At 68.9% G+C, this 23,620-nt stretch overlaps 3 protein-coding genes across 6 annotated transcripts; all 3 read left to right on the top strand.

Annotated features, from left to right (window-relative positions):
- Positions 1-6: 6 nt before the first annotated feature.
- GIPR (gastric inhibitory polypeptide receptor) lies at positions 7-9,740 on the top strand. Of its 2 annotated transcripts, none has more exons than XM_083815250.1 (13): positions 7-20; positions 1,797-2,006; positions 2,092-2,199; positions 2,302-2,423; positions 4,854-4,957; positions 5,043-5,190; positions 5,740-5,899; positions 6,004-6,064; positions 6,200-6,269; positions 6,374-6,462; positions 7,997-8,135; positions 9,262-9,303; positions 9,497-9,740. In XM_083815250.1, the coding sequence occupies exons 2-13, from the start codon at positions 1,835-1,837 to the stop codon at positions 9,734-9,736; spliced, it is 1,455 nt and encodes a 484-aa protein (XP_083671376.1). In that variant the 5' UTR covers positions 7-20; positions 1,797-1,834; the 3' UTR covers positions 9,737-9,740. The 2 variants fall into 2 exon arrangements, with proteins under 2 accessions (XP_083671376.1, XP_083671375.1); XM_083815249.1 differs by having other exon boundaries at positions 9,241-9,303.
- A 747-nt stretch (positions 9,741-10,487) lies between these two features.
- Positions 10,488-15,450, top strand: FBXO46 (F-box protein 46). 2 transcript variants are annotated; one of them, XM_083815203.1, is made up of 2 exons: positions 10,488-10,595; positions 13,458-15,450. In XM_083815203.1, the coding sequence occupies exon 2, from the start codon at positions 13,515-13,517 to the stop codon at positions 15,273-15,275; it is 1,761 nt and encodes a 586-aa protein (XP_083671329.1). In that variant the 5' UTR covers positions 10,488-10,595; positions 13,458-13,514; the 3' UTR covers positions 15,276-15,450. The 2 variants fall into 2 exon arrangements, with proteins under 2 accessions (XP_083671329.1, XP_083671330.1); XM_083815204.1 differs by lacking the exon at positions 10,488-10,595 and adding an exon at positions 10,937-11,196.
- Positions 15,451-17,962: 2,512 nt separating this feature from the next.
- LOC310888507 (glutaminyl-peptide cyclotransferase-like protein) lies at positions 17,963-22,695 on the top strand. 2 transcript variants are annotated; one of them, XM_083815247.1, is made up of 7 exons: positions 17,967-18,217; positions 19,361-19,501; positions 19,590-19,883; positions 20,754-20,906; positions 21,700-21,799; positions 22,201-22,317; positions 22,446-22,695. In XM_083815247.1, exons 1-7 carry the CDS (start codon positions 17,996-17,998, stop codon positions 22,589-22,591), a joined length of 1,173 nt encoding a protein of 390 aa, XP_083671373.1. In that variant the 5' UTR covers positions 17,967-17,995; the 3' UTR covers positions 22,592-22,695. The 2 variants fall into 2 exon arrangements, with proteins under 2 accessions (XP_083671374.1, XP_083671373.1); XM_083815248.1 differs by lacking the exon at positions 21,700-21,799 and having other exon boundaries at positions 17,963-18,217.
- Positions 22,696-23,620: the final 925 nt, after the last annotated feature.

Here is a 23,620-nt window from a genome sequence, read left to right as displayed (position 1 = left end):
GGGTCCTGCGTGGGGCAGAGGTGAGAACCCCCCCCCCCCCCGGATCCCCCCATCACCCCAGAACCCCCCCATCACCTCCGGGACCCCCCCAGGACCCCATCACCCCCCAAACCCCCCCATCACCACCGGGACCCCCCCATCCCCACCAGGACCCCCCCAGGACCCCATCACCCCCAGAACCCCCCCCATCACCCCCAGGACCCCCCCAGGACCCCCAGGACCCCCCCCAGGACCCCATCATCCCCAGAACCCCCCCATCACCCCCAGGACCCCCCCAGGACCCCATCATCCCCAGACCCCCCCCATCACCCCCAGGACCCCCCCAGGACCCCATCATCCCCAGAACCCCCCCATCACCCCCAGACCCCCCCATCACCCCCAGGACCCCCCAGGACCCCATCACCCCCAGAACCCCCCCATCACCCCCAGACCCCCCATCACCCCCAGGACCCCCCAGGACCCCATCACCCCCAGAACCCCCCATCACCCCCAGACCCCCCATCACCCCCAGGACCCCCCCAGGACCCCATCACCCCCAAGAACCCCCATCACCCCAGACCCCCCCATCACCCCCAGGACCCCCCCAGGACCCCATCACCCCCAGAACCCCCCCATCACTCCCAGGACCCCCCCAGGACCCCATCATCCCCAGACCCCCCCCATCACCCCCAGGTCCCCCCCATCACCACCGGGACCCCCCCCCCCAGGACCCCATCACCCCCCAAACGCCCCCCTCACCCCGAGGACCCCCCCATCACCCCCAGGTCCCCCCCCGTCACCCCCCAGGTCCCCTCCCCGAAGGCCCCCCCACCCCATTACCCCTGAGACCCCCCCCTGTCCCCCCACTCCAGGACCCCCTCGCTGCCACCCACAGGACCCCGATGATGCCCCCGTGGTGTCCTCATGGTGGTGGCCCCATGGTGGTGGCCCCCATGGTGGTGTCCCCGTAGTGACATCCCCATAGTGATGTCCCCATGGTGGCGTCCCTACGTTGGTGCCCCCCATGGTGGTGTCCCCACGGTGGTGCCCACCATGTCATCCCCACGGTGGTGTCCCCATGGCGGTGCCCCCATGCTGACGTCCCCATGGCATTGTCCCCATGGCGGTGCCCCCCCATGGTGGTGTCCCCATAGTGACGTCCCCATGGTGTTGTCCCCATGGTGGTAGCCCCATAGTGACGTCCCCATGGTGACATCCCCATGGCATTGTCCCCGTGGAGGTGCCCCCCTAGGTGGTGTCCCCATAGTGATGTCCCCATGGCACTGTTCCCATGGTGGTGCCCCCCATAATGATGTCCCCATAGCGATGTCCCCATGGTGGTGTCCCCATGGTGGTAGCCCCACCGTGGCCCCAGTAGTAGCCCCGTGATGCCCCCGTATCGGTGTCCCCATGGTGGTGTCCCCATGGTGGTGTCCCCATAGGTGACATCCCCATGGTGGTGTCCCCGTGGTGGTGCCCCCCATAATGATGTCCCCATGGTGTTGTCCCCATGGTGGTGTCCCCATGGTGGCATCCCCATGGCATTGTCCCCATGGTGGTGCCCCCCATAATGATGTCCCCATAGTGATGTCCCCCATGGTGATGTCCCCATGGTGACATTCCCATGGCATTGTCCCCATGGTGGTTCCCCCGTAATGATGTCCCCATAGCGATGTCCCCCATGGTGGTGTCCCCATAGTGACGTCCCCATGGTGGTAGCACCACCGTGGCCCCAGTAGTAGCCCCGTGATGCCCCCGTATTGTTGTCCCCACGATGGCATCCCCATGGCGTCGTCCCCACGGCGGCGTCCCCATAGCGGTGTCCCCGTGGCGGTGTCCCTGCGGCGGTGTCCCCATGGCGGTGTCCCCGTGGCGGCGTCCCCGCGGCGGTGTCCCCGTGGCGGTGGCCCTGGCGGTGGCAGCGGGCACCTTGCAGGGCGAGCGCTCGGCCCAGGCGACGCTGGCAGCCTGGCAGCAGTACCGGCGCGCCTGCGAGCTACGCCTGCGCCTCGACCCCCCGGCACCCGGTGAGAGGAGGGGGACACGGGGGGGGGACAATTTGGGGGGGGGGGCCGGGGACACACAAACACCGACCACCCCCCCCACCTCCAGGTCCCGTCTGCAACCGCAGCTTCGACATGTACGTGTGCTGGGGGGACGCGCCCCCCAACAGCACCGCCACCGTCCCCTGCCCCTGGTACCTGCCCTGGCACCACCGAGGTAAGGGGACACCGTGTTGGGGGGTTTGGGGGACACACGGGGGACACGGCGGCGGCGGTGGCCCCCCCCCGGTGACGCGGTGGTGGTGGCGGCGGTGGCCAGTGCAGGGCGGGGTGGTGGCCCGGCGCTGCGGCCCCGACGGGCAGTGGGTGACCGACGGCACCGGGCGGCCCTGGAGGGACCACTCGCAGTGCGAGGACCTGGAGCAGGAGCAGCCGCTGCAGGTGGGTGGCGACGGCGGCGCGGCGCGACATGTCACGACGCGCCGTGCCGTGTCACGACGTGCCGTGCTGTGTCACGCTGCGCCGTGCCATTTTATGTCACGCCGTTGCGTGTCGCGCCGTGCCGTTCTGTGTCACGCCGTGCCGTGCCGTGCGGTGACATGCCGTGCCGTGTCACAGTGTGCCACGCCATGTCGTGCCATGGTCATGCCGTGCCGTGTCACGCCGTGCCGTGCCGTTTTATGTCGCGCCGTTGTGTGTCACGCCGTGCCGTGCCGTGCCATGTGGTGACACGCCGTGCCGTGTCACAGTGTGCCATGCCATGTCGTGCCATGTCGTGCCACGTCATGCTGTGTCATGCATGGTGTGCCGTGTCACGACGTGCCGTGCCGTGTCACGCCACGCCGTGCCGTTTTATGTCACGCCGTTGTGTCGCACTGTGCCGTGCCGTTCTGTGTCACGCCGTGCCGTGCCATGTGGTGACACGCCGTGCTGTGTCACAGTGTGCCATGCCATGTCGTGCCATGTCGTGCCACGTCGTGCTGTGTCATGCCATGGTGTGCCGTGTCACGACGTGCCGTGCTGTGTCACACTGTGCCGTGCCATTTTATATCGCGCCATTGCGTGTCATGCCATGCCGTGCCGTTCTGTGTCATGCCATGCCATGCCATGTGGTGACATGCCTTGCCGTGTCACAGTGTGCCATGCCATGTCGTGCCGTGTCATGTTGTGCCGTGCCGTGTCACGCCGTGCCGTGCCATTTTATGTCGCGCCGTTGCGTGTCGCGCCGTGCCGTGCCGTTCTGTGTCACGCCGTGCCATGCCGTTTTATGTCATGCCGTTGCGTGTCACGCCGTGCCGTGCGGTGACACGCCTGGCCATGTCACAGTGTGCCATGCCATGTCGTGCCATGTCATGCCGTGCCATGCTGTGTCACACCGTGCCGTGCCATTTTATGTCGCGCCGTTGCGTGTCGCGCCGTGCCGTGCCGTTCTGTCACGCCGTGCCATGCCGTTTTATGTCACGCCATTGCGTGTCGCGCCGTGCCGTGCGGTGACATGCCGGGCCATGTCACAGTGTGTCATGCCATGTTGTGCTGTGTCACGACGCGTCGTGCCGTGTCACGCCGTTCTGTGCCATTTTATGTCGCGCCGTTGCGTGTCGTGCCGTGCCGTGCCGTTCTGTCACGCCGTGCCATGCCGTTTTATGTCACGCCGTTGCGTGTCGCGCCGTGCCGTGCGGTGACACGCTGGGCCATGTCACAGTGTGTCATGCCATGTTGTGCTGTGTCACGACGCGTCGTGCCGTGTCACGCCGTTCTGTGCCATTTTATGTCGCGCCGTTGCGTGTCGCGCCGTGCCGTTCTGTGTCACGCCGTGCCGTGCCATGCGGTGACACGCGGGGCCGTGTCACACCGTGCCATGCCACGTCATGCCGTGTCGTGCCACGTCGTGCCGTGTCATGCTGTGGCATTCCGTGCTGTGCCGTGTCACGCTGTGACCCCCTGTCCCCTCTCATGCCGTGCTGTGCCACGTCACGCTGTGCCATGTCGTGCCGTGCCATGCTGTGCCATGCCGTGCTGTGCCACGTCACACTGTCACCACTGTCCCTTGTCATGCCGTGCTGTGTCACGTCACGCCGTGCCATTCCGTGCCATGCTGTGCCGTGTCACGCTGTGACCCACTGTCCCTTGCCATGCCGTGCTGTGCCGTGCCGTGCTGTGCCATCCTGCGCTGTGCCGTGTCATGCTGTGACCACTGTCCCTTGTCATCCCGCGCTGTGCCATGTCACGCTGTGCCATTCCGTGCCGCGCCACGCTTCGTGCCCCATCCGGGTGTGCCACCATGTCCCAGCACCCCGCAGCTGGTCCCCGTGACATCCTTGTGTCCCCACCGTGTCCCCATGTCCCCCTGCCGTCCCGGTGTCCCCACGCTGTCCCGGTGTCCCCATGTTGTCTCCCCATGTCCCCCTGCTGTCCTGGTGTCTCCAAGCTGTCCCCATGTCCCCACACCATCGTGGTGTCCCCACGCTGTCCCAGTGTCCCCATGCTGTCCCAGTGTCCCTCTGCTGTCCTCATGTCCCCACGCTGTCCTGGTGTCCCCACACCGGCCCGGTGTCCCCACCCTGTCCCAGTGTCCCTCTGCTGTCCCCATGTCCCCATGCTGTCCTGGTGTCCCCATGCCAACCCGGTGTCCCCACGCTGTCCCCATGTCCGCACAATGTCCCCACGTCCCCACGCCGTCCCCATGTCCCCACGCCGTCCTGGTGTCCCCCCGCCGCTGTCCCCACATCCCGCCGCTGTCCCCATGTCCCCACGCCGTCGCCACATCCCCACGTCGTCCCGGTGTCCCCACGCTGCCTCCCCACGTCCTGCCGCTGTCCCCACGTCCCCACGCCGTCCCGGTGTCCCCACGCCGTCCCCGCGTCCCCACAGCAGCACGCCTGGCTGCTGGAGCAGTTCCGCCTGGTCTACACCGTGGGCTACTCCCTGTCCCTCGTCTCCCTCCTCCTGGCACTGCTGCTGCTGCTGCTCTTCAGGTACTGGGGAGGGGGGGCACTGCCAGCAGCACCCATGGGTGCTGCCGGGCACCCATGGGTGCTGCCCAGGCCCCCCCCCCCGCAGGCGCCTGCGTTGCACCCGCAACTACATCCACGCCAACCTCTTCCTCTCCTTCGTGCTGCGGGCGGGCGCCATCCTGACGCGGGACGCGCTGCTGCACCGCCACCTGCGCCCCGGCCTCGGCGACCCGCTGCAGCTGCTGAGCCAGCAGGTGGGGGGCACCCATGGGTGGGGGGCACCCGTGGAGGGGGGGCATCCTTGGGGGGGGAGCACCCGCTGGGGGGGAACCCGTAAGGGGCGAAAGGCAAGAGTTTGGGGTACCCGAGGTGGGTGCCGGTGCCACCACGGCGGCGCCGCCATCGCGACGTCGGTGCTCCCGGTGTCACCGCGGCGGCGGGGCCACCGGTGACAGCAGTGACACCACGGTGGCTGTGGGTGCCATCGTCGTCTTGGTTCTGCTGGTGCCACCACGATGGCAGTGCCACCAGGACATTAGCGACACCACAGTGGTGGTGCCACCACGCTGGCAATGTCACCGTGGTGCCACAAGGACAATGCCACCGTGCTGCTGGTGCCACCGTGCTGCTGGTGCCACCACCCTGCCGGTGCCACCACAGTGACAATACCACCGTGCTGCTGGTGCCACCATGCTGCTGGTGCCACCACGCTGGCAATGCCACCATGCTGCCGGTGCCACCACAGTGACAATGCCACCGTGCCACCGGTGCCAGCCCGGTGTCCCCGTGGCGTCCCCCGGCAGGCGGTGGCGGGGTGCCGGCTGGCGCAGGCGCTGACCCAGTACTGCGTGGGCGCCAACTACGGGTGGCTGCTGGCCGAGGGGCTCTTCCTCCACAAGCTGCTGGTCCTGGCCACCTTCTCGGGTGACCGCTGCCTCCCCGCCTTCCTCCTCCTCGGCTGGGGTGAGCCCGTCCCCCGCGCGTTACCCCACCCCCCCCCACCCCCGTGTCCCCAATTGTCCCCAAGCCACGGTCCCCGACCCCCGTCCCCGACCCCGTCCCCGCAGGGGCCCCCGTGCTCTTTGTGGTGCCGTGGGTGGTGGTGCGCTACCTCTACGAGAACGAGGGGTGAGTCCCCTCGCGCCCCCCGTCCCCCCCGCCTCATTTTGTCACACGGAGGGGACATCGCTGTCCCCAGGGCGGTGTCCCCAACGGGGGACACGGAGGGGAGGGGACACCGCCGAGCTCTGTCCCCGCGCGCAGGTGCTGGGAGAGGAACGAGAAGGCGGCCGTGTGGTGGATCATCCGCTGCCCCATCCTGATGGCCGTGGCGGTGGGTGACACGGCACGGGGGGGGGGTGACACGGCACGGGAGGGGGTGACACGGCACGGGGGGGGGGGTTCACCGCCTGTCCCCGTCCCCTCCCCTCGCCGCAGGTGAACTTCGTGGTGTTCGTGCGCATTGTCCGCATCCTGGTGGCCAAAGTGCGGGCGCATCAGGTGGCCCGCGGGGACTGCAGGGTCAGGTGGGGACGCGCGGGGACACGGGGACACCGGGGTGTGTGTGGGACACCGGGATGTGAATGGGGACACCGGGGTTTGTATGGGGACATGGGGACACCGGGATGTGCGTGGGGACACCGGGATGTGCATGGGGACACCGGGATGTGCATGGGGACACTGGGGTGTGTGTGGGGACGTGGGGACACCGGGATGTGTATGGGGACATGGGGACACCGAGATGTGTATGGGGACACCGGGATGTGTGTGGGGACACCGGGATGTGCATGGGGACATGGGGACACCGGGGTGTGCATGGGGACACCGGGATGTGCATGGGGACACTGGGGTGTGCGTGGGGACGTGGGGACACCGGGATGTGCGTGGGGACACCAGGATGTGCGTGGGGACATGAGGACACCGGGATGTGCATGGGGACACCGGGATGTGCATGGGGACATGGGGACACCGGGGTATGCGTGGGGACACCGGGATGTGCATGGGGATGTGGGGACACCGGGATGTGTATGGGGACACCGGGGTGTGCGTGGGGACACCGAGATGTGCATGGGGACGTGGGGACACCGGGATGTGCATGGGGACACTGGGATGTGCATGGGGACGTGGGGACACTGGGATGTGTATGGGGACATGGGGACACCGGGGTGTGTATGGGGACACTGGGATGTGTATGGGGACACTGGGGTGTGTGTGGGGGCGTGGGGACACCGGGGTGTGCGTGGGGACATGGGGACACCGGGGTGTGCATGGGGACACGGGGGTGTGTATGGGGACACCGGGATGTGCGTGGGGACACTGGGATGCGCTTGGGGACAGTGGGATGTGCTTGGGGACACGGGGACACTGGGATGTGTACGGGGACACCTGAGCCTGTCCCCATCCCTGTAATGTCCCCATGTGTGTCCCCATGCTTGTCCCCATCTGTGTAATGTCCCCAAGTGTGCCCCCACGTGTGTCCCCATGCCTGTCCCCATCCGTGTAATGTCCCCAGGTGTGTCCCCATGCCCTTCCCATCCACGTAATGTCCCCAGAGGTGTCCCCAGGAGTGTCCCCATGCCTGTCCCCATCCGTGTAATGTCCCCAGAGGTGTCCCCAGGAGTGTCCCCATGCCTGTCCCCATCCATGTAACGTCCCCAGGTGTGTCCCCATCCACGTAATGTCCCCAGGTGTGTCCCCAGGTGTCCCCATGCCTGTCCCCATCCCTGTAATGTCCCCAAGTGTGTCCCCATGCCCGTTCCCATCCACATAATGCCCACAGAAGTGTCCCCATGTGTGTCCCCATGCCTGTCCCCATCCGTGTAATGTCCCCAAGTATGTCCCAAGGCCTGTCCCCATCTGTGTAGTGTCCCCAGGCGTGTCCCCACGTGTGTCCCCATGCCTGCCCCCACCCACGTAACGTCCCCAGGCGCGTTCCCCGTGCCTGTAAGGTCCCCGAGCGCGTCCCCACGCGCGTCCCCGTCCCCACGCGCGTCCCCACGCGTGTCCCCGTTCCCCCGCGTGTCCCCACGCGTGTCCCCGTTCCCCCGCGTGTCCCCGCAGGCTGGCTAAGTCGACGCTGACGCTGATCCCGCTGCTGGGGGTGCACGAGGTGGCCTTCGCGCTGGTGGCGGAGGAGCAGGCGGGCGGCACCGTGCGCCTCGTGCGCCTCTTCCTGCAGCTGCTGCTCTCCTCCAGCCAGGTGGGGGGAGCCCGGGGGGGGGCAGGGGAGGGCAATTGGGGTCGGGGGGGGGGTTGGGGGGGGCAATGGGGGGGGTGGGAGGGGCAGGGGGGTGCAATGGGGGGGGTGGGAGGGGTATGGGGGTGCAATGGGGGGTAATGGGGGGCGTGGGGGGCAGAGGGGGGCAATGGGGGGTGCAGGGGGGCAATGGGGGGGTAATGGGGGGGTAATGGGGGAGCAGGGGGTGCAATGGGGTCGGGGGGGAATTGGGGTCGGGGGCAATTGGGGTCGGGGGGGGCAATGGGAGGGGTGAGGGGGGCATGGGGGGTGCAATGGGGGGGTAATTGGGGGGTGTGGGGGGGCAGAGGGGTGCAATGAGGGGGGCAGGGGTGCAATGGGGGGGTAATGGGGAGTAATGGGGGGGCAGGGGGATGCAATGGGGGGTGCAAAGGGGGGTGGGGGGGGAAGGGGGGCAGTGGGGGGCAGGGGGGCAAAATTGGGGTCGGGGGGGCGGGGGGGGAAATGGGAGGGGGTGAGGGGGACAGGGGGTGCAATGGGGGGGGTAAATGGGGGGCGTGGGGGGGCAGAGGGGTGCAATGGGGGGGCAGGGGGGCAATTGGGGTCGGGGGGGTTGGGGGGGGCAATGGGAGGGTGAGAGGGGCAAGGGGTGCAATGGGGGGCATGGGGGGGTGCAATGGGGGGGGCTGGGGGGCAATTAGGGTCGGGGGGTTGGGGGGGGCAATGGGGGGGTGGGAGGGGCAGGGGGTGCAATGGGGGTGGAGGGGTAGAGGGGGGCAATGGGGGGGCAGGGGGGCAATTGGGGGGAAATGGGGGGGTAATGGGGGGCAGGGGGGTGCAATGGGGGAGGCAAAGGGTGCGGGGGGGGCAATGGGGGTGCAATGGGGGTGTGTGGGGGGCAGGGGGTGCAATAGGGGTGCAGTGGGGGGCGTGGGGGGGCAGAGGGGGGCAATGGGGGCAATGGGGGGGCAATGGAGGGTAATGGGGGGCAGGGGGGTGTAATGGGGGGGCAATGGGGAATGGGGGGGGCGGGGGGGGGGCAGCGGGGGGCAGAGGGGTGCCGAGTCAGGCGGGGGGGTGCCCCTCCCCCCTCCCCCCCCCCCCCAAGCCCCAGGTGCCTCCTCCCCAGGGCCTCATCGTCAGCGTCCTCTACTGCTTCGTCAACAAGGAGGTGCGTGTCACGACGCGTCGCGACATGCGGGGGGGGGGGGGCGTATGTCGCGACATATCGCGCCGCGCCGGGAGGTTGCTGTGCCGTCTCGTGACGTGCCAGGCCGCGTCACGACTCGTGTCACGACGGCGTGATATCGCGACATGTCGGGGGGGGGGAGGTCGTGACGTGTCGCCGTGCCCCCCCCTTCCAGGTGCAGGCGGAGGTGCGGCGCGGGTGGCAGCGGTGCCGCCTGGGCGCCCCCTGCCCCCCCGGGGCCCACCGGGGGCCCCCCCGGGGTCCCCCCCGGGGGCCCCGCCGCTACGTGGCCGTGGGGGGGCCTCACCCGGTGCCCCGCGACTCCGGGGGCACCCCCTTGCTGAGAGCTGCTGCTGAGGGTGGCGGGGGGCCCCTGACACCTTTGGGTGCTGGGGGGGGGTCCCTGACACTGTAAGGTGCTGGGGGAGGGGTCTGGGGGAGGGGGTCCCTGACACCTTTGGGTGCTGGGGGGCCTGGGAGGGGGGTCCCTGACACCTTAAGGTGCTGGGGGAGGGGTCTGGGGGGCCCCTGACACCTTTGGGTGCTGGAGGGGGTCCCTGACACCTTAAGGTGCTGGGGGATGGGTCTGGGGGGGGGGGCCCTGACACCTTGGGTGCTGGGGGGGGAAATATGGGGGGGGGTCCCTGACACCTTTGGGTGCTGGGGGTCTGAGGGGGCCCCTGACACCTTTGCGTGCTGGGGGGGGTCCCTGACACCTTAAGGTGCTGGGGACAGGTCTGGGGGGGGGGGGGTCCCTGACACCTTTGGGTGCTGGGGGAGGGGTCTGGGGGGGGTCCCTGACTCCTTTGGGTGCCGGGGGGGTTTGGGGGGGGGTCACCGTCACCTATGGGTACTGGGGGGGGGGGGGGGGTTGGGGTCACAGGGTACCCCGGGCTGCTTAGCCCCAGCTTTGTACCCCCAAAGAAAGGTGTGACGTAATGCAGTGGCTCGTGTGACGTCATATCTGCGCCGCCGGGGGGGTGGGGGGGCACTGGGGGGGGGGCGTTATTGGGGGGGGTTGGCACCGTCCCAAGATTATCCCCCCCAGCCGTGGACTACAGTTCCCAGCATGCCCCGGCGCACATGCGCAGCAGCGCCAGGTAAACCGCTGCTCGCACCGCGCACGCGCGGACTCAGCCGCCGGGCATGGAACTACAATTCCCATCAGCCCCCTCCCCCGCGGCGCACGCGCAGAGCGCGGCGGCCGTGCGCATGCGCGAGGCACCCCGGAAGCGGCGCGGAGAGGCGGAGCGGCCGCGCCCGGCACCTGCCCGGTGAGCGGGGGAGGGCGGCGGGGCCGGGCGGGGCCGGGCGGGGCCCGGAGCCGGGGGCGGCGGCGGGGTAACGGCGGCGGCGGCGGCGGGGAGCGGCGGGGCCGGGGCTGCGGCCTGCGGGGCCTGCCGAGGCCCGGTTCGGCGGCGGGGCCCAGCGGCGGCAGCGGCGGCTCCGGGCCCGGGGCCCGCAGCGGAGGCTCGGGGCGAGGGCCCGGGGCCGGGCCCGGGCGGGGGCGCGCGCGGGGCGGGGGCGCGCGGGGGCCGCGGCGCGGGTTCGTCCCCGGGGCCCTGGGGAGGGCGGGGGGGAGCTGGCCCCGCCCCCTTCCTCTTGGCCACGCCCTCCTCCTGCTTGGCCACGCCCCCGCGCGGAGCTCTCGCCCGCCCGCCGCCGCGCTGCCGCCGTCCATATATGGGCATGGCCCGAGCGCGGCCCCCTGATTGGCTGCGGGCCGCGCGCAGCCCCCGTCGACAAACGGCCGGCGGTTAAAAGGGCCGCGCGGCGCGCGCCGGTCGGGGCCCACCCCCCGCGCGGCCACCGCGGCCGCTTTAAGAGCCGGGCCCCCCCGCCCCCCCCCCCCGCGGGCCGGAGCCGGCGGCGCCGGTGAGGGGGCGGGGCGAGAACGCGCGGGGGGGGGCGGGGCCTCGGGCAGGTGCGCGGGGGGCGGGGTTTCGGGGTTGGGGGCGGGGCCCGGGGCAGGTGCGCGGGGGCGGGGCCTCGGGGGCGGGGCTTGTGAGGGGCGGGGCTTGGGGACACTGCCGGGGTTGGGCCCATTCATGTCCCTGGTCCAGCCCCATTCATGGCCCCGTACGTCCCACCGACCCCATTAGTGACCCTCTTCCAGCCCCATTCATGGCCCCACACCGTCCCCACCGACCCCATTAACGTCCCTCTTCCAGCCCCATTCTTGTCTCCGTATGTCACACCGACCCCATTCACGTCCCTCTTCCAGCCCCATTCATGTCCCCATACGTCCCACCGACCCCATTAATGCCCCTCTTCCATCCCCATTCATGTCCCCTACATCCCAGTGACCCCATTAACGTCCCTCTTCCAGCCCCATTCATGTCCCCCTCTTCCATCCCCATTCACGTCCCGTACGTCCCAGTGACCCCATTAATGTCCCTATTCCAGCCCCATTCATGTCCCCATACCGTCCCACCGACCCCATTAACATCCCTCTTCCAGCCCCATTCATGTCCCCCCTCTTCCAGCCCCATTCATGTCCCCATACCATTCCACGGACCCCATTAGTGTCCCTCTTCCAGCCCCGTTCCTGTCCCCGTATGTCGCACCGACCCCATTAACGTCCCTCTTCCATCCCCATTCACGTCCCCCTCTTCCATCCCCATTCATGTCCCCATACGTCCCACCGACCCCAGTAACGTCCCTCTTCCATCCCCATTCATGTCCCCATACGTCCCACCGACCCCATTCACGTCCCTCTTCCATCCCCATTCATGTCCCCTACATCCCAGTGACCCCATTAATGTCCCTATTCCAGCCCCATTCATGTCCCCATACTGTCGCACCGACCCCATTAACGTCCCTCTTCCAGCCCCATTCATGTCCCCACACCGTCCCACCAACAATGACCCTATTCCAGCCCCCATTCATGGCCCCACACCGTCCCACCGGCCCCATTCACATCCCTCTTCCAGCCCCATTCATGTCCCCATACTGTCCCACTGACCCCATTAATGTCCCTGTTCCAGCCCCATTCATGTCCCCGTACTGTCGCACCGACCCCATTAACGTCCCTCTTCCAGCCCCATTCATGTCCCCACACCGTCCCACTGACCCCATTAATGTCCCTGTTCCAGCCCCATTCATGTCCCCGTACCATCCCACCAGCTCCATTCATGTCCCCATACTGTCCCACCGACCCCATTCATGTCCCCATATGTCCCACCGACCCCATTAATGCCCCTCTTCCATCCCCATTCATGTCCCCACACCGTCCCACCGGCCCCATTCACGTCCCTCTTTCAGCCCCATTAACTTCCCCATCCTGTCCCCACCGGCCGCACGCTGTCCCCATACCCCCCTTGCCAGCCCCGTTATTGTCCCTGTAGCGTCCCCCCCAGCCCTTCCCCAGCCCTGTCCCGTTCACACCAGCCCCATTAATAACCCCATACCGTCCCTGCCGTCCCCATACTGTCCCCTTCCTGTCCCTGCCAGCCCCATACTGTCCCCACCCTGCCCCCCCCAGCCCCATACTGTCCCCTTCCTGTCCCTTCCAGCCCCATATTGTCCCCACCCCGTCCCCCCCAGCCCCATATTGTCCCCACCCCATCCCCCCCAGCCCCATATTGTCCCCACCCCGTCCCCCCCAGCCCCATACTGTCCCCGCCAGCCCCGGATTGTCCCACCCCTTCCCCCCCAACCCCATACTGTCCCCTTCCTGTCCCACCAGCCCCATACTGCCCCCCCAGCCCCATATTGTCCCCACCCCATCCCCCCCAGCCCCATACTGTCCCCTTCCTGTCCCTGCCAGCCCCATATTGTCCCCACCCTGTCCCCCCCAGCCCCATATTGTCCCCACCCCATCCCCCCCAGCCCCATACTGTCCCCTTCCTGCCCCCACCAGCCCCATACTGTCCCCGCCAGCCCCATATTGTCCCACCCCATCCCCCCCAGCCCCATATTGTCCCCACCCCGTCCCCCCCAGCCCCATACTGTCCCTTTCCTGTCCCCCCCAGCCCCATACTGTCCCCTTCCTGCCCCCACCAGCCCCATACTGTCTCCACCAGCCCCATACTGTCCCCACCCCGCCCCCCCCAGCCCCATACTGTCCCCGCCAGCCCCGCGTTGTCCCGCCCCGTCCCCGCCGACCCCGCTAACGTCCCCGCGTCTCTCCGCAGGCCTGGGCGCGGGCGCCGGCCAGCTCGGCGACGCGGCGGCCGTGCCATGCAGCCCTGATGGAGCCCAACGCCTTCCCCCAGCTGCAGCTCTGGTGCCCGCGACCCTTCGGCACCTACACCCAGAACAAGCCATGCCCAGTCCCCGGCCCCACCAAGAAACCCTGCCGTGCCACCGAGGAGCCCGCCGGTCCCCGCGCCCCATCCGAAAACACCCCGCCGGCCCCCGCCGCGCCGTCGGACGAGGGCCGGGTGCTGCTGGACACCTGGTACGTCATCAAGCCCGGCAACACCAAGGAGAAGGTGGCTTTTTTCGTGGCCCACCAGTGCGGCGGCCCCGGGCGCGCCAGCACCATGAAGGTGAAGGGCAACTGGGGCAGCGAGAGCTCCAAAGCCAAGCGGCGCCGGCGCTGCCACCACCCCGGCAAGAGCAAAGCGGGGGCTGACGGCGAGGCGGGCTGCGAGCCCCCCGACCTCCTCTCGGTGGCCGAGATGGTGGCGCTGGTGGAGCAGCGCGCGGCGCTGGCCCTGCAGGGCTTCCCCCCCCCGCCGGCGGCGGCGGCGCCCGTGGTCTTCGTGGAGGCGGGCGGTGAGGCCAAGGCGCCCGCGGCGGGCGCCGACTGCAGCCGGGTGGCCGAGGCCGTGGCTCACTTCGAGTCGCGGCAGCGCGGCGGCGCACGACACAACGGGCTGTGCCACCCCGGCGCCGAGTGCGCCGCTACGGCCGCCGCCGCCGCCGTGGCGCCAGCGCCCGGCGAGGTGCGCATCGCCTTCCGCATCTCCAGCGGGCGCGAAACCCGCGCCGGAGCCGCCCCGGCCGAGCCGGCGAGCGGTGGGCGCCCCAATTGCGTCTTCGTGGGGTGCGGGGCCGCCGGTGGCGCCCGCGCCAAGGACAAGATCACCTGCGACCTGTACCAGCTCATCAGCCCGTCCCGCGACGCCTTGCCCAACAACGTGGAGTTCCTCCTGGCCAGTGCCGCGCCCAAAGGGGACGGCGACGGCCCCGACGTGGACATGGGGTGCGGCGAGGGGACGGCGCCCGCCGGTAAGCCGGACGCCGTCGACGGGTCCGGCGGGGAGGCGGCGTCGGCGGCGTCGGCGGCGTCGTCCCGGGACTGCGTGTCGGGCTTCCACGTGGACGTGGTGGTGACGGGGGTGGTGGACCAGTGCGTCTTCTTCGGCAAGGACAGCGCCAAGAAGATGAAGGAGGAGACGGTGAGGCTGCCGGCGCCGCAGGACGACCCGCCGCCGGGACAGCTTTTCCTCCTGCCGGGCGCCGAGGAGGCGGCCGAGGTCGGGCCGGGAGCGGCGGAGGCGGCCGAGGAAGCGGCGGCGGCGGCGGCGGCGACGCCGGACCCTTCGCTGTGCCGCTTGTACCGCCACGTCTCGCACGATTTCTTGGAGATCCGCTTCAAGATCCAGCGGCTGCTGGAGCCGCGGCAGTACATGCTGCTGCTCCCCGAGCACGTGATGGTGAAGATCTTCAGCTACCTGCCCACGCAGGCCTTGGCCGCCCTCAAGTGCTCGTGCCACTACTTCAAATCCATCATCGAGACCTTCGGGGTGCAGGCCACCGACTCGCGCTGGAACCGCGACCCCCTGTACCGCGACGACCCCTGCAAGCAGTGCAAGAAGCGCTACGAGAAGGGGGACGTGTCCCTGTGCCGCTGGCACCCCAAGCCCTACCACCACGACCTGCCTTACGGCCGCTCCTACTGGATGTGCTGCCGGCGCCCCGACAAGGAGGCGCCCGGCTGCCGCGTGGGGCTGCACGACAACAACTGGGTGCACCCGGCCGCCCGCCGCGACGACGGCAGGTGAAGGGGCGACGGCGGCGACGGCGACGGCGGCGGCGGCGGCACCTCCGGGGGGGACGACGGCGTTGAGGGAGGGGGACGCCGAGGCGGGAGGGGACGGGGCAGGGCGCAGGAGGGGGTGGGGAAAAGAAAATGGAAAAAGAAAAAAGGAAAAAAAATGAAAAAAAAAGAAGGAAAAAGGAAAGACGCGGAGGGTGTGGGGAGAGGAGTGGGGGTGTGTGGGGTGGTGGCACCGTGGGGACGTCACGTCGCTGTGGCAACGTGGGGTGGTGGGGCTTTGGGGGGGTGGCGCCGTGGGGTGGTGGCACCGTGGGGTGGTGGCACCGTGGGGACATCACGCCGGTGGTGGCATTTTGGGGTGGTGGCACCATGGGGTGGTGGCTTCATGGGGTGGTGGCACCATGGGGACATCACGCCGGTGGTGGCACCGTGGGGTGGTGGCACTTTGGGGTGGTGGCACCATGGGGACATCATGCCAGTGGTGGCACTTTGGGGTGGTGGCACTTTGGGGTGGTGGCACCATGGGGACATCACGCCGGTGGTGGCACTTTGGGGTGGTGGCACCGTGGGGTGGTGGCTTCATGGGGTGGTGGCACCGTGGGGACATCACGTCAGTGTGGCAACGTGGGGTGGTAGGGCTTTGGGGTGGTGGCACCATGGGGTGGTGGCACCATGGGGATATCACGCCAGGGGTGGCATTTTGGGGTGGTGGCACTTTGGGGTGGTGGCATTGTGGGGACATCACGTCGCTGTGGCACCATGGGGTGGTGGCACCGTGGGGACATCATGCCGGTGGTGGCACCATGGGGTGGTGGCACTTTGGGCTGGTGGCACTCTGGGGACATCACGCCGGTGGTGGCATTTTGGGCTGGTGGCTCCACGGGGTGGTGGCATAGTGGGGACATCCCACCAGTGGTGGCTCTGCGAGGTGGTGGCACTGTGGGGATATCACACTGGTGGTGGCACTTTGGGGTGGTGGCATTTTGGGGTGGTGGCTCTGCGGGGTGGTGGCATAGTGGGGACATCCCACCAGTGGTGGCTCTGCAGGGTGGTGGCACCCTGGGGACATCACGTCGGTGGTGGCACCGTGGGGTGGTGGCACTTTGGGGTGGTGGCACCATGGGGACATCACGCCAGTGGTGGCGCTTTGGGGTGGTGGCTCCATGGGGTGGTGGCTCCATGGGGTGGTGGCACCGAGGTGACATCCCACCAGTGGTGGCACTGGGGGGTGGTGGCACCATGGTGACATTCCACCTGTGGTGGCACTGCAGGGTGGGGTGGTGGCACCGTGGGGACATTCCACCAGTGGTGGCTCCGTGGGGTGGTGGCGCTTTGAGGTGGTGGCACTTTGGGGTGGTGGCACTGTGGAGGGGGTGGGCTGTCCCGGGTGACATCTGTCTGCGGTGACGGCCACGTGGGGGGGGTGACAGCCCCATGGAGGGTGACGACAGCCCTCTGGGGGTGATGTCCCCACCTGGGGTGATGTCCCCGTTGAGGGTGACAGCCTGTCCAGGGACATGTCCTGGCCACGGTGATATCCCCATCGATGGTGACAGCATGGTGGGAGGGCCATCCCCGTGCGGGGTGACACCCAGAGGCAGGGTGGTGTCCCGACTGGGACGATGTCCCCACTGGGGTGACATCCCACCGGAGGTGACGTCCCCAACCGTGAAGGTGTCCCGACGCAGGGTAACGTCCTCTGGGGTGACGTCCCCAGCTGGGGTGACATCCCGGTCCAAGGGGACGTCCCACTGGGAAATGATGACCCCATCCCAGGTGACATCTCACGGGGGTGACATCCCATGGGGGCGGCATCCCATGGGGGTGACGTCCCACCAAGGTGACGTCCCACCAGGGTGACATCGAACAGGGGTGACGTCCCACCAAGGTGACGTCCCACCAGGGTGACATCCAACAGGGGTGACATCCCACGGGGGTGATGTCCCACCGAGGTGATGTCCCATCAGGGTGACATCCCATGGGGGTGGCATCCCACAGGGGTGATGTCCCTCCAAGGTGACATCCCCCCAAGGTGACATCCCTGGGGGGTGACGTCCCACGGGGGTGACATCCCATGGGGGTGACATCCCCTCAAGGTGACATCCCTGGGGGATGGCATCCCACAGGGGTGATGTCCCACCAGGGTGACATCCCCCAGGGGTGATGTCCCTCCAAGGTGACGTCCCTCCAAGGTGACATCCCATGGGGGTGACGTCCCACGGGGATGACGTCCCACCAGGGTGACATTCCACGAGGGTGACGTCCCCCCAAGGTGACATCTCACCACGGTGACATCCCACGGGGGTGACGTCCCATCAGGGTGACATCCCCCGGCGGTGCCACCCCCCCCCCCCCCCCCCCGCAGGTGCCACGCCGACGGCGCCACCACGTGTCCCCAGCCCCGGCCCCGGCACCACTGCGCATGCGCCTCCCTCCCCCCCCGCCATTCAGAAAAGGGGGCGTGGCCCCGCGCGTAAGCCCCGCCCCCTCCATACCCGCGCCCCTCCCCTACACGAAACCACGCCCCCTCTAAACCACGCCCCTGAACGAAGCCACGCCCCCGCCGCGAAGCCACGCCCCCTTTCCCAAAGACCACACCCCCGTTCGCAAAACCACGCCCCCATTTCGAAGACCACGCCCCCCTTCTTGGAGACCACGCCCCCTTCCGGAGGCCACGCCCCCTTTCGGAGACCACGCCCCCCGGGGAGGCCCCGCCCCCGCGCCATGCGGAAGGGCGCCGGAGGCTCCCGGCGGGCCCGGGCCGCGGGTTCGGGTCCCGGTCCCGGCCCGGTGGCGGTGCCGCTGCCGCTGCCGGTGCCCGGGCTCTGCCCGCGGGCCCGCGGCTGCCCCCGGCCGCTGCCGCCGCTGCTCCTGGCTCTGGCGGCGGCCGCTGCCCTCCTCTACGCGGCCTGGCCCGGCGGGGAGCGGGGCACCGGAGGCGGCCCGGTGAGCGGAGGGGGGGGACCGGGATTAGAGGGGGGGGGACCGGGATTTGGGGGGGGTCCCCGGTTTAGGGGGGAGGTTCCGGGATTTGGGGAGGGTCCCCGGATTTGGGGGGGGTCCCCGGAGTAGGGGGGGTCCCGGGATTTGGGGGGGTCCCGGGATTTGGGGGGGTCCCGGGATTTGGGGGGGGTCCCCGGTTTAGGGGGGAGGTTCCGGGATTTGGGGGGGGTCCCGGGATTTGGGGGGGTCCCGGGATTTGGGGGGGGTCCCCGGTTTAGGGGGGAGGTTCCGGGATTTGGGGGGGTCCCGGGATTTGGGGGGGGTCCCCGGAGTAGGGGGGGTCCCGGGATTTGGGGGGGGTCCCGGGATTGGGGGGGGTCCCCGGAGTAGGGGGGGTCCCGGGATGGGGGGGGGTCCCGGGATTTGGGGAGGGTCCCGGGATTGGGGGGTGGAACCCAGGTCCCTGTCCCCGCGGTGCCTGCGATGTCCCCAAGCCCCCGGACCGCCCCCCCTCAGGGGTCGTAGCCCCCCTCCAAGGGCACCCCAACCCCATTGGGACCCCCACCCCGGGACCCCAAATCCCCCCCCAGACCCCTCTTGGTCCCATGGGGGTCCCCATCCTCTCCCCGGCCACTCCATGGGAGCCCCCAGACCCCCCCCATAACCTCCAAGACCCCCAGACCAACCCCCCCAACCCCCCCCCAGGGCTCCCCATCCCCATGGGAGCCCCCAGACCCCCCCCCATAACCTCCAAGACCCCCAGACCAACCCCCCCAACCCCCCCCAGGGCTCCCCAACCCCATGGGAGCCCCCAGACCCCCCCACCCCAGACCAACCCCCCCAACCCCCCCCCAGGACACTCCAACCCCATGGGAGCCCCCAGACCCCCCCCATAACCTCCAAGACCCCCAGACCAACCCCCCAACCCCCCCCCAGGGCACCCCAACCCCATGGGAGCCCCCAGACCCCCCCCATAACCTCCGAGACCCCCCCAGACCAACCTCCCCCCGCCGACGCCCCCCCCCAAACCCCTCCTAGAGCCCCAGATGCCCCCCCCCGCAGCCCTATGGGGTCCCCAAAACCCCTCCCAGCACCCCCACCCCTCCTCAGTCCCCCCATCCCTGACCCCCACCCCACCCCAAACAGCCCCCCCCAGGCCCCCCCTCGGAGCAGGACCTCCGGGCGCTCCTGGGGGGGCTGCGCCCCCCCCGCCTGCGCGACGCCTTCCTGCGCCCCCTCCTGCGCGAACGACCCCCGGGCAGCGCCGGGAGCCGCGCCGCCCGCCAGGTGAGCCCCCCCCCCCCCCAATGTCACCTGTGTCCCCCCCCCAAAAAAAGCACCGTGTCACCGTCCCCGTGTGTCCCCCCCCCCGCAGCACATCGCTGACCGGCTGGCGGCGCTGCCGGCTGGCTGGCACCTGGAGCTCGACGCCTTCGAGGCCGCCACGCCGCGGGGGCCGGTGGCCTTCGCCAGCTTGGTGGCCACGCTGGCCCCCGGCGCCCCCCGCCGCCTGGTGCTGGCCTGTCACTACGACACCAAGGTGCTGCCCCCCGGCCCCCCCCCGGGCCGCCTCCCCTTCCTGGGGGCCACCGACTCGGCCGTGCCCTGCGCCATGCTGCTGGAGCTGGCGGCCGCCCTCGACCGGCCCCTGCGGAGAGCTAAGGACAGGGTGGGTGCTGAGCCCCCCCCCCCCACAACAGGGTGCCCTGGTGCCCCCCTCCCCCCAGGTCACCCCCAGCCCCCTGGGAATAACTGCGTCTGTCCCAGAGCACCCCCCGGGACACCTGGGTCCCCCCACTAGGCACCCCCAGGATACTTGGGTCCCTCCTGGACCCCCCCAGGACACCTGGGTGTCCCCCCAGACACCCCCCTGGGACACCAGGGCCCCCCCTAGATCACCCCCAGGACACCTGGGTCCCCCCTGGGACACCTGGGTCCCCCCCAAGACACTCCCAGGACACTTGGGTACCCCCCCAGGACACCTGGGTCCCCCCCCAGACACCTCCAGGACACCTGGGTTCCCCCCAGACACCCCCCTGGGACACCAGGGCCCCCCCCAGACACCCCTGGGACACCTGGGTCCCCCCCTGGGACACCTGGGGTCCCCCCAGACACCCCCCTGGGACACCTGGGTCCCCTCCAAGACACCCCCAGGACACTTGGGTCCCCCCCAGGATACCTGGGTCCCCCACAGACACCCCCAGGACACCTGGGTCCCCCCCAGACACCCCCCTGGGACACCAGGCCCACCCCTAGACACCCCCAGGACACCTGGGTCCCCCCTGGGACACCTGGGTCCCCCCCAGACACCGCCCTGGGACACCAGGTCTCCCCCTGGACACCCCCAGGACACCTGGGTCCCCCCCCGGGACACCTGGATCCCCCCCAGAGCCCACCTGGGACACCTCTGTCCCCTCCCCCAACCCTCCACGGAGCCCCCTGGGTCCCTCCCGGCCTACCCGGCTCCCTCCCAGATGCCTCCCTTGGGACCCCAGGGTGCCCCCAGGGGCCCTCCCCGGGGTGACCTCGGTCCCCGCAGGGTGCGGAGGTGACGCTGCAGCTGCTCTTCCTGGACGGCGAGGAGGCCTTCGAGGAGTGGAGCGCCACCGACTCGCTCTACGGCGCCCGGCACCTGGCGGCACGCATGGCCGCCACCCGCCACGGCCCCCACGGCACCCAGATCACCGCCATGGTGAGTGTCCCCGCCACCCTGGCACCCAAGGGTGGTGGTGACCCAGCTGGGACAGTCACATGGCACCCAAGGGTGGTGGTAGCATGGTGTGGTGGCACCCAAGGGTGGTGGTGACACAGCTGGGACAGTCCCGTGGCACCCAAGGGTGGTGGCAGGGTGGTGTGGTGGCACCCAAGGGTGGTGGTGACCCAGCTGGGACAGTCCCGTGGCACCCAAGGGTGGTGGCAGGGTGGTGTGGTGGCACCCAAGGGTGGTGGTGACCCAGCTGGGACGGTCCCATGGCACCCAAGGGTGGTGGCAGCATGGTGTGGTGGCACCCAAGCGTGGTGGTGACCCAGCTGGGACAGTCCCGTGGCACCCAAGGGTGGTGGCAGGGTGGTGTGGTGGCACCCAAGGGTGGTGGTGACCCAGCTGGGACAGTCCCGTGGCACCCAAGGGTGGTGGTAGCATGGTGTGGTGGCACCCAAGTGTGGTGGTGACCCAGTTGGGACGGTCCCGTGGCACCCAAGGGTGGTGGTAGCATGGTGTGGTGGCACCCAAGTGTGGTGGTGACCCAGTTGGGACGGTCCCATGGCACCCAAGGGTGGTGGCAGCATGGTGTGGTGGCACCCAAGCGTGGTGGTGACCCAGCTGGGACAGTCCTGTGGCACCCAAGGGTGGTGGCACTGCCAGGTTGCCCCCCCCCCCATCACGGTGGCCCAGCTGGGATGGTCCTGGAGCATCCGGGGGTGGTGTCCCTATGGCCACGTGGTGTCCCCGTGGCCGTGCTGATGTCCCCGCGCCGTGTCCCCAGAGCCTGCTGGTGCTGCTGGACCTGCTGGGCACCCAGCACCCCGCCATCCACAGCCACTTCCCCCGCACCCACCACTGGTTCCTGCGCCTCGTCGCCATCGGTGCGCTGCGGGGACACGGGGACGTGGGGACGTGGGGACACGGGGACGGGTGTGGGGTCAGGGCGTGGACGGGCCCTGCGGATGTGCAAAGGGCTGGGGACGTGGCGTGGGGACAGGAGGGGTGACAAGGGGCTGGGGACAGGGCGTGGGTGGCACCTGGGGGACGCCCGTGGGTTTGGGGACAAGCATGTGGTCGGCATGGGGTGGGGTGACGTGGGGATGGGGACAGGGTGGGTGCTGGGACACGGGCGGTAGTCACGAGGATGGGAATGGGGACACGGATGGGACGAGGAGGCTGGGATGGGGACAAAGATGGAGACAGGATGGGGACGGGGGTGTCACAGAGTGCCTTTCCCTGTGTCCCCCCCGCCCCGTGTCCCCTTTGTGTCCCCGGTGCGCAGAGAAACGACTGCGGAGCCTGGGGCTGCTGCACGCCTCCCCCCAGGACCAGCCCTTTTTCCGGCTCAGCCCAGCCCCGGGGCCCGTCGAGGACGACCACGTCCCCTTCCTGCAACGTGGTAACGTCCCCGTGTCCCCGTGTCCCCATGCTGCAGTGTCCCCAAGTCCCCACCGAGCGCCGTGTCGCCTTGCAGGGAGCGGGGACCACCGTGGCTCAGCCCCGCTGTGTCCCCCCGTGTCCCCGCAGGCGTCCCCGTGCTGCATCTCATCCCCATGCCCTTCCCCTGGGTCTGGCACACCACCGAGGACAACGAGGACAACCTCCACCTGCCCACCGTGGAGGACCTCTGCAAGATCCTCGCCGCCTTCGTGGCCGAGTTCCTGCAGCTCTGAGCCACCCGGACACCCCGACACCCTCCGGCCTGAGCCCCCCCGGGGCGTCGGGGCAGCCCCTGGCTGCGCTGGGAGCCCCCACTAATAAAATCCTCGGTGCCTGGCGTCGTGTCCTGCGCTGTCACCCACCCCTGGGGACACCCACGGGGACGCGGTTCGGAACAGGCTCGCTGGGTGCAGGTAGCTGCAGGTGGCAGGAGCGCAGAGGGGGAAACCCAGCTGGAAAAGGCAACGTGGGTCTTATCGACCCCGTTTTCAGCTGGGGAAGGGCCAACCAGACCTCCAAAAGTCCCGTCCAGACCCCAAAGCGCTGCCGGATGCTTCGTCGTGGAGGTCCTCCTCGTTTTAATTTGGTCAGCAGTCCCCTTGTTTTTCCTTTCCGCGACTCCCGCGGTTGCTGCAGACCCACGAAAGAGCAAACCGTTACGTAAAAAGCACATCCACGTTCAAAAGACGTGTTTAAATATTAACTAAACATCGAGGGAGCACCGGAATGATCAAGAAGGCGAGCTGTTGGTTCTCATAATGTTTCTCCTTCATCTGCCTGTAGCAGTGGTGTTCTGGATCTCCACTGCAATCAGATCTCTCTTCTAAAAAAAACAAAACAAAACAAAACTTTTTTTTGGGTCTGTTTTGTCCCCATTTCCATCGATGCATGTCCTTGCATCTGTCCCCATCGCCCCAGTTCTTGACCTCGAAGCCATCCTCTTGCACGCGTCTACTTGGGAACACTTCACTGCACAAATGTAATTGGGTTTAAAAAGTGTTTTTTTTATTTTTTATTTTTTTTTTCAAATCTTCTGGAATGTTGAAGCGTCTAAGCCTGGAGATAACGGAAGGGACCAGATTATGAGACTCAAAGCACTTAAAAGCAGTAGTTGTCTAGCTCTTTGGAAGGAAATGACCTACACAGAGGCTGTTCCAAGAAGTATTTCCCGATTTTTATTGCGTTGTTCTGCTCCCATAGCCCCCTAGTACAGTCCCCTACAGAACTCAGAGCCACCCAGCATGATCCCAGTGCCCCCAGTA

The sequence above is a fragment of the Anser anser genome (genome assembly GCF_964211835.1).
Source record: "Anser anser genome assembly, chromosome: 36".
Lineage (NCBI taxonomy): Eukaryota > Metazoa > Chordata > Aves > Anseriformes > Anatidae > Anser > Anser anser.
The sequence above is the reverse complement of the archived record's forward strand: the minus strand, read 5'-3'. Positions and strand labels throughout refer to the sequence as shown.

Bases quoted from the DNA above. Each gene is read 5' to 3' on its own strand.
- GIPR (XM_083815249.1), top strand. From the start codon at position 1,835: ATGGCGGTGTCCCCGTGGCGGCGTCCCCGCGGCGGTGTCCCCGTGGCG. The intron at 6,463-7,996 runs GTGGGGACGCGC...GTGTCCCCGCAG, and splicing joins CGCGGGGACTGCAGGGTCAG to GCTGGCTAAGTCGACGCTGA. The intron at 8,136-9,240 runs GTGGGGGGAGCC...CCCCCCCCCAAG, and splicing joins TGCTGCTCTCCTCCAGCCAG to CCCCAGGTGCCTCCTCCCCA.
- FBXO46 (XM_083815203.1), top strand. From the start codon at position 13,515: ATGGAGCCCAACGCCTTCCCCCAGCTGCAGCTCTGGTGCCCGCGACCC.
- LOC310888507 (XM_083815247.1), top strand. From the start codon at position 17,996: ATGCGGAAGGGCGCCGGAGGCTCCCGGCGGGCCCGGGCCGCGGGTTCG. The intron at 18,218-19,360 runs GTGAGCGGAGGG...CACCCCAAACAG, and splicing joins GGGGCACCGGAGGCGGCCCG to CCCCCCCCAGGCCCCCCCTC. The intron at 19,502-19,589 runs GTGAGCCCCCCC...CCCCCCCCGCAG, and splicing joins GGAGCCGCGCCGCCCGCCAG to CACATCGCTGACCGGCTGGC.